Source organism: Propithecus coquereli, unplaced genomic scaffold, assembly GCF_000956105.1.
Source record: "Propithecus coquereli isolate 6110/MARCELLA unplaced genomic scaffold, Pcoq_1.0 Scaffold333, whole genome shotgun sequence".
Classification (NCBI taxonomy): domain Eukaryota; kingdom Metazoa; phylum Chordata; class Mammalia; order Primates; family Indriidae; genus Propithecus; species Propithecus coquereli.
The window spans coordinates 335,218-344,676 of record NW_012148986.1 but is presented as its reverse complement, the minus strand read 5'-3'; the positions used below and the strand labels follow the sequence as shown (position 1 = coordinate 344,676).

At 40.2% G+C, this 9,459-nt stretch overlaps 1 protein-coding gene across 1 annotated transcript in view; it reads right to left on the bottom strand.

The window, feature by feature from the left end:
* Window positions 1-3,359, bottom strand: part of PCDH20 (protocadherin 20) — a 10,658-nt gene extending 7,299 nt beyond the window's left edge. The window contains exons 1-2 of the mRNA XM_012650555.1: window positions 2,589-3,359; window positions 1-1,538 (exon numbers count right to left, since the gene is read on the bottom strand). Coding sequence (XP_012506009.1) covers window positions 1-1,538; window positions 2,589-2,720 — 1,670 coding nt within the window. The 5' untranslated portion in view covers window positions 2,721-3,359. The remainder of the gene's footprint in view (window positions 1,539-2,588) is intronic.
* Window positions 3,360-9,459: the final 6,100 nt, after the last annotated feature.

Below are 9,459 nucleotides of genomic sequence, written 5' to 3'. Positions count from 1 at the left end.
AGCTTAGTCAAAAAGGCATTGGGTGCATTGTTTTCTTCAATGGTTAGTTCTATCAAGGGTTGAAGGAAAATGGGAGCATTATCATTGTCATCTAAAAGTTGCACTTTAATGACTCTTTTGACATGAAATCCCTCAGAGTTCCAGGCCACCACAGCTATTTCATAGAACTGCTGTAGCTCATAGTCCATAAGTTTTGTAGTCTCTAACAAATACTCATTATTGTACGGTTTGTAGGGTGATAACCTAAACGGCCCTTCACCGTCCAGGTAGCAGTTAACCTTGTATTTACCTTCTGGATCTCTTATGGTGAAAAACGCAATCGGAGTGCTGACAGGTTCCAGTTCTTTCAGGTAAACAACACCATCTATCTCATTTGCTATATAACGAGGGACAATTTCAGGTGGTCTGAAAATGACTTTGATAATGTATACCAAAGCAGTGATCACAGCAGGGATACAGCCTGGTCCATTAGCAAGAATGGTGAGTTTGTGCATTTGTAGAACACTTCCCCCAATCTTACTGAAAAGTTTAATGACTCCAGTGTTTTCATCCAGGTGGAATAAATCCTTGGATGCTTGTGGGACTTTCTGGCTGTAAGAATAGGTGATCTGAGCATTGGTGCCCAAGTCTCTATCCACAGCCTGGACAGCTGCAATCGGGGTGCCTACTGTAGCATTCCCATACACAGTGACATTGATTTGTGAGTCTGCGAAGAGAGGGCAATTGTCATTAATGTCACTTATGCCAATGGTGAGGGTGGCACTGCCCAGTAGTGGTGGAGACCCACCATCCTCAGCTATGATGATGCTCACATATTGGTCTTGAGTCTCCCTGTCCAAAGCACCCATGACAATTAGGTAGGGGGTGCGCTCCCCATTCTCATTCTCCTCCACGTCCAGGGTGAACATACCATGGTAGTCCAGTAAGCGATAGGTCTGTACCCCATTAGTGCCTATATCTGGGTCCACAGCAGGATGCTCTATGGCCAATCGGGTGTTTACAGGTGCATTTTCTGGCACCCAAACCGAGATCTGGGAAACAGGGAACTGTGGGGCATTGTCATTGATGTCTCTGATAGCGATTTTCACCTTCACAAACCTAAAGTATTCCTGAGGCAGGACCAGCACATCCAGAAGCAAAAGGCAAGAGTCAGAGGAAGGAGAGGAGATGGCAACGCTGCCGCCCCAGGCAGCCCCTCCACCCCCTTCAAGACACAGGGCCTCTCTGTCGATCTCCTGGGCAGAAGTGTGCAGCTCCCCAGAGCGGTTGTCTAGGGTCACGTACTGGCCGCTCAGTCCCCGGGAGGCCAGGCTGAAGGAGAGAGGGGGGTTCCACTCAGCGCCGGTGCGCTCCGGCGGCCGCGACTGCGGGTCTTGCCTCTCTGCAGCCCGCGGCACCAGCCGCAGGTCCTCCGCCAGGCTGCCGATGAGCACTCCCGCCGGCAGCCCCTCGTTCAGGCTGTACAGAAGCTCCGTGGCCCGGCTGTAACTCGCGAGGCAGTTGAAGGGTCCCACGAAGAGGAAAAACAGAAACAGATGCTGGAGCGGGGGGAGGGGAGAAGGCTCATTACACACACGCGGAAATACAGAGATCGGAGTTAGAAATTAGCGCCCCTGGGGGCCGTGCTACCCCATCCTCATTCCCAGAAGCAAAGCCTCTAGTCAGAGCCGGGTGAAGAAGAAACCTGCTGCAAAGGAGAGATCTGTGGGGCGACACTGTCCTCAAAACTTAATTTTTCTGTTCACTTTCTGTCTCCCCCGCCACCCCCACCCCCTTCGCGCCCCCATCTCCACCCTCATCCAGCTAACATTTGGAATCCCAAGCCGCAAAGCATCCCTGGAAACGCGCCGGAGTGGAGAGGACTCCAACTCAAAGACTGCGCACCGCGACAGGGAAACCTCCGGGGTAGGTTCAGGGGAGGGAGGGGGCTGGGAGTAGAGAGTGCCGAGAGGTAGGCGATTTATTTCTCATTGTAATGATTCTGCCATTAGGGTCCTGGAAAACGCAATGTGTTACGTCCCTTACTATGAAAACAATAAAAACAAAGATAGCAATAATAATAGCAATAATACGGAAAACGTATTGACACCTCCCTCCCCTCCCTCTTTCGGTGGGAAGGAGTGATTTTCATTTTTTAGCACGCATCTAAAATAAAATAGAACAGATCTGGATCGCCGCCCCCTACCAAGCCCTCACTAATCCCTTTCCCTTAGGGGGAAGTGAAGTAAACGCGGAAAATGGTTATGCAAAAACAACTTGTCAATTGCAGTACACAGTGGTAGCCGGACGCCGGCAGCAGGAAACAATCCCCAACCCCTGAATCTAAAGCGGACTGAGGGCACCCCCGACCCCTTCCACCTCATCTGACTACATTTCTTGCTCCAGAAACTTCCTCTCCTGACCCAAGGACTTGCCTGTTCCTTGTAAAAATGAAGAGACATTATCCTGAACTCCCTGTCCCTACCTCCCATCCTTCCCGTGAAGTTTAGATGAAGGTAAAAGGTTTGAAAAACCATCAAGGAGTGGGAAACTGGCTCACGATACTGCAACTTGTCGGGGTCGTGGAGCTCCTGGAGCCCAACACTTACCGGCAGGTTCCTGTGGCTGGTGCTGCTCCTGGGACAATGTAGACGCCCCATATCCAGGCGCGGGTGCCAGGTCGCCGGGCGCCAGCTCACTGCCGGGGCCCCGGAGCTGCACGCATTCCCTCGGCCGCGCATTCCCTGGGAGGCTGCAGCCAGAGCGCTCCTGAAGGGAGGGCGGCCGAAGACACTCCCTCTCCGTTCATGCAAATCGCTGGGGGAACTTCAGCCAATAGTCGCCGGCTTGTCAAATTAAGGACGGGAACTAAAGTGGGGCAGAAAGGCGTGGGAGCAGAAGGGCACATTCATGGTTTCCTGCCCCGGACACAGGTACGTGCAGACCCCGCCAGACCGGCAGGAATGGGGGACTAGCCTCTGAAGACTGCGACGAGGCGCCACCGCGTCGGGCACAGGAGCGCGTGCCTACCCAGCCTCCCTCCTTTCCTTTGCCGCACCAGTCAGATTCCAAGTCCACAGGTTGCTAGCAGGAGAGGGAGAATTAAAATAAATGAATAAGCTTGCGTTTGTATCTGGATGTAACAGAGGCAAGAAGTCGGCGCCACAGAGCCATCACAGGGTGGGTCCCCAGACGCCCACTTTGCCACCAGTGCTCCTACAGACTCGGAGCCAGCAGCGTTTGCACAGAGAAAGAAAATGCACTTTTCTCAGCGGAGAGAAAGGAATCTCAACTTTAAGATGTGTAAGGCGATGTGAACAGGAAAAGTAAATATACGAATTCGGCGAAGGTTTTGACATATCCCAATTTTGAATCTTTGCTGTTGGTGGTGGCAGAGCTTCCGTTAGTTTCCTAGTTGTAGGCACAAATGTCTCTGAGTGTCTGCCTGTGGTTTTATTTTAGAGGCAATGGTGGCTTCCGGCCAGAGAAAGAGCCAAGGGGAAAAGTAGAAACAATTGTGCTGTAACACAAGTGATTCTGCCTGTAAGCAATTTTTAATATATTTCACTAAGGGGCGAATGGGGGAAGCACTGAAGCCTAGGTAAAAAATTGGTTACTCTTCAAATAAATTATCACATCTCTCTCTCTCTCTCTCTCTCTCTCTCTCTCCTCTTCTCTCCTGAATGTCCTACTAAGAAAGTGGTCCTTTAGGAAGGAATCAGAGAGGAGTGTGGTGCTGAATGCTTGGGTATCTCCTCTGGATCTGACACTAAATAGCTATGTGACCTGGAGTCGGCTAACCCCTGGGCTTCTGTTTCTTCATTTATAAAATCAGGACTGGTGGAAAACTCCAGTGCATTAGGTCTGTGAAATGCTTTTTGATCTGCAGGGTACCAGATAAGTAATGGAAAAGATCATTTGGTCTTCCCCTGAGTAGACATTTCTCTTCCTCACCAGGCTTTCTAATATCCCCTGCACTGTCCTGGACATAAAACCTCACCCACTGAATGACCAGTGGCAGAGCCCAGCATAGGAAAAGATCTTCCTCTTGGGTCAGAGAAATATCTGACTTCCCTGTGCTTTCTACAAGAATCCCTTTAAATTTTTTCTTATACCATATGCTAATTAAAATATATATTTCTGGGCTGAGCTAATTGTTTTGCTTCTGACCTTTCCTATTTCCTTCTCATTTCCATTCATGCGAGAGACACAGTCCTAAATATTGACAACACATTACATCAGAACACCTGGTGTATAACAGCTAGTTATCGTGCAAAGGGATAGGTATACGTAGAGTTCACAAACAAAACTTATAATACAAATCTGGCATATAATATGAACCTGGCTTATAAAATCAGTTCCTTCAAGCTTTTTACAGGGAAATTGCAGTGCTGATGAAGTGCTAAATCCGCATGCACACATATACATATGAACACATATAGCTGAGTATAAGGCAACTATATAGCTGGTAAATAAACCAGAGTCAGGGAAGTATAAATTGCTTCTTCTTGCTTCTTCAGCTGCCACTTGTGCCCTACAGCTGAACTTTTACCGTAATGGGTAAGTATGTACGTTGAGGTCTGTAGTTGAAACATATCCAACTCTAAACATCCGTACCAAACTGCTTCTGAAATGTGTTTATATCTTTATGCAATACCCACAGCTCCCAGAAATTGGGGGCACATGGCCAGAATTAGGCAATCCCTCAGTGGTCAGAAGACCTGCAATCTGGAATAATTCTATACCTAGACAGGTACTAACAGCAGTAGGCTGTTTATCCCCTCAGCTCATGCTATCTCCAACAAGTTAAGATCATTCACCTTTTTTTTTTTTTTTGAAAACATAGGAAGATCCTTAGTTTTTCCTTTGTTTATAAGGACATTACACAGGAGCTATTGTCTACGAAGAAGCCTAATTAAAGGGACATTGTCTCTGTAATTATTTTCTCAACTGTCTTTAATTTTCTCTGGACCCTTAAGCTCTCTTTCTTCCTACTTTGCAGTGGATGCTTTCAATACAGATGCACCTTTCGAAAGTGTCCCCTCCATCCCACCCCAGCAGAATCTTGGTCTTCTGACCATGTCATCCATCTGCTTCCTATAGAAAGGGTTATTACTGCTCCTCCCCTTTGTTAAGTGGAAAAGAAATTAAATCTACCCATTCAACCATAATCTTTCTAGAGTGTTTTTTAAAAAAGCACAGCATATGAACTATAGCAAAAGCTATTCATGTAAGTTGAGACAGGAATTGAACACATTTTGAAAATGTTTGGAATGACAATAATAACAAAATATGCTTTAAGTTACTATGGTGATTGCAAAGTCCCTGCATGGAAATTTGTCATCAAGACTGGGAGATCTTGGCACAATGTTGGGTAATGCCCTACATGTCACATTCCAAAAGGTTAACTGAACTAGTTATTATCTTTCCTCTTCAAAGATCTAAGCAGAGCGTTTTATACAGGTTTACATTGTAATTGGACTTTAAAAAATAACAAAAATAAAAGATCAAATAGGCTTCCTTCTTCCCATGTACCCTTTTTCTGGGCATTGTGAAAGCATTCTCAAACTCTTATTCCTTAGAATGCCAGCCCTGTGACCTACCATCTGGTGTCACATATTTCTTTCTAAAGATGATTTAGAGAACTTCTATGCTATTAGTTCCTTGAAAATAATACTTATGAACTTCTCAGTTGTCTCAATTGTTCTGGGCCTGCTTCCCAGGTGTTTTGTAAAAATCTGTCTAGAAGAATAGATTATATGCCTCCTGAGCCTATTTTTTCTATACACAATGAAATCAACATGATACAATAGATGGTACCCTGAGCTGAGCCAGAGGAGTTGGATTCCATTCTCTGGGTTGTTGTTAAGTTCCTGTGTTACTCTAGACAAGTCATCACACCTCTCTGTTTCAATTTGTTACAAAAACAACCCCCCCACTATCTGCACATATATTCATAAAATGCTTACCTAATATCTGGCATTAACAGACACTGCATGGTGATACGCAGATTAGCTTGATATGAAATATTTATTTATTGCATTATATCACTAAAGGATGCTATTTTTCATTTGCTGCAAGCCTTCCATCCTTGTAGTTTTATCTCTTTATAAAGATGTGAACATGCTTATAAGTGTTTTTCAAGATACCATCTTGAAATGTTGTACATTTAGTGAACATACTCTAAAACTTTTAAAATTTTGAAGTATTATGTTTTACAGGTAGCATTTATTTATATTTTTCAACTAATTCTGGTTATTCCATTTAAATCAGTTTAATAATAGTGTGGTATCCACAAAGTTTCATGTAACTAATATATACACAGATATTTAAAGCTATTTTGCACCATAATCATATACATATTCCAGTTAATTCAAGACTGCAAATAAATATACACTTAGAATACCGCCTTATTTTAAGATCATTTCATTTTTTTTGTCTTGTTAATAGAATATATAAAATTAGAAGTCCCTTTTGATGACTTAAAATATATGCATGTGTGTGCATATAATGTATATGTTGTATATGTATATATGTATGTAAATAGGGTAAATATACTATATATAATATAAATATAACATATAATTAAAATTACATATATATTCCTTTTCTGATTCAATAATCAAGGTTTAGGAATTTGAAAACTCAATACAATATTTGAGAAATGATAAATTGATAATTTATTGAATGTTGATTATGTTCTGAACACGCTACTGGGTGTTTTACATGTGTTTGTTACTTAATACTCATAGCAAGCTTATACTATAGTTATTGTTATACCAGTGTTACAGCCATACATTACATGCTTGTCCAGTATGTATACCAACTGGAGCGTAATCTGTGGCCTCTGAAGTATATGATCTTTCTACTCTTGTACCTGTCATCTGAATGGAAGAACCTAGGACCTACATACATTTAAATGTACTGCAATTCAACAAACATTTATTACTCATTTACAATAAAAACATTGGAGGCATAGATTTGTTTATGATGCCTTTTTGAAGGAAAAGCTCCTTTAGCCCATTACTATTAATACTTCCTAAGCAGACACATGTACATAGACACAATTTATCTAAGCTGTTTGGCTAGCTTAGATAGACAAACTGTATTATCTGTATATGTTTGTGTGTATAATTGAAATTATTGCACAGCCCTGAGTAATTTTACGGATCAACTAGTTAGCCCTCATTTTACGTATTAATTGACATGAAGGAAGACAGCCCACAGATGATTCAAATTCTCAAAATACTCCTATTTCTTAGAATAGTACTAGATTTTAGCCTAAGGATTGTCTCTGATATTAAAGGATAACTTAGAAAAACAGCATTTTTTTTTGCCATTTATTATTAAGATCAAAAATCTTGATCTTAAGCATTACTATAAGCACTGGTCAGTTATATTATTTAATTAATTTTTCAAGTTTACAAATATGTTTAAGAAACTACTGATTTAAGTAAATTGATTTTTAAGTATATCAGACAAACTTAAAAAAATCCTATTTCGTTTTTCCTACATAATTCAGAAAGCAATTGTAAGACTAACAGATAATAAGTGTATTGGTTCTTTTGCTAAAAAAGCTGGAGAGTTAATTTAATAAATAAATGTACATTTATACTACTTATATGAAGAGGATGCAAATAAGCTAATTTGCTATAATGCAAACTTTTATTCTAAACATTTATTGCTATACTCTGCAACTCATAAATGGGTTTGTAAACATCAGTCTCTCCTAACAACTACTTTTTAAAATGTTTTAGAAAACTTTGTGGGGATTTAGCATCTCTCCTTTTTCCCTATATATTCTAAGAGGAAGGGATATGATTGGGTTCAATGATTCTTTTATTTTCAGAACTCAATTAAAATCACTTTAACAGGGATAAGTATAACTGGGTGAAGTCATTAGAAAATCCCAGGCCTAATTTTAGCAAACATTTTCAATTTTTTCTTTCTTATCCTCAAAATGAATTTTAAAAGTCATTTTCAACTCATTTGAATTTCACATTCTCCTTTCTCACTTTTGGCAGAGGTGATAATGAGCAGTGAAATCATCAAAAGAAAGGTAGTGGGATTGAGGAAAAGAAATGAAGGGCATGGAAAATCCACAAAGTGGATCAGCAGTTGCTGAATAAAGAACAGTTAACTAAATGCAGTTTATTGATGATGCATATGCCTTACTTCCTGGAGTTAGTCCCTGGGAGACTTGAAAGAAGGGAAAAATACAGGCTGTGCAAAGAATAAAGCATTTGTAAACCCTATAAATTAGCATAGAAATTAGGTCAGGGCCAAAACAAATCCACTGAAGGAGAGAAAGTATTTTAAATTCTGTTTTAGGGCACTGATTCTGTATTTTTTTTTTCAGATACCTATTTTTCACTCTCACAAACTGAAGTGTTACATATGGGAAAGTTTAATGAAAATTTATGCTCAGGTACTGTTTTTATACAGATCAACAGATCTTTTTTCTGTCTTTATAAAAATCTCTTTATCTGACTCTAGGAATCTAAGGTGGGATTGTTAAAAACTGCATGATTGTTCTGATCTCAGTATGTGTGGTGTATAAAAGCACTGAATGAGTACTGTAGGGTCAATGAAAGGCTTTATCAATGACACAGGAAGTCAACATTTTCATGGTGACATAGTTGTGATCAGTAGCTGCTTCTTTCTTGATATCTTTTTAGGAGGAGAATAGAGGTTGCCGACCTCAATTTCATTTACTGCTAACAGCTGCCAATTATTAAGCACCTAATTTTTGTCCAGTGCGTGGTGGACATTACCTCTAATCTTTACAAGGTCTCTGCAAGTTAATGATGATCCCATTTTACAGATGAAGAGTAGAAGGCTTTCAAAGCTTAAGTAGGTTACTTGAGGTCACACAGCCTGGAAGTTTGGTTAAGTTAGGATTGAACAAAGAAAATTTGAGTTCGTTTAGTATAATGTTGATGGGTCATATTTTTTATATTGGGGATATTCTAATATTCATTGAAATAAGCACATATATTAAATATGTGCACATTATAAAAAATGCTTAGAATCTGAGAGTAATAGGACCATTTCAAAAATACCAAAGATATGGAAAAAATGAATAATTATGGACTTCAATAAAATATATATAAGTTATCTTTTGGAAAAATGAGTATCTTCTTCTTTCCAAATTATTTGGATTATCAAAAAAAGGATGTGGGTTTTATAACAGAATTTTTATTAATGGTTTGGAATTATATGACGATGAAACATTTACTTAGTGAAAATAATTTGTTTCTTAATAATGGAATCGTAAATGTCCTAAAAGTTCACATTTCTTATTTGCAAATGATATTTAAATCTAGTCAAGTTGATATCAACTTTATTTAGAGTATAATAATAATAGTTTCTTATGGATTGCTTTTCCTTATGAATAAATTCTTCATTAACTAGATTTAAATGAAAGTCACTAATAATAATTGACTTTTAATGAAAAAATTTTATTACTAACTTTATGTT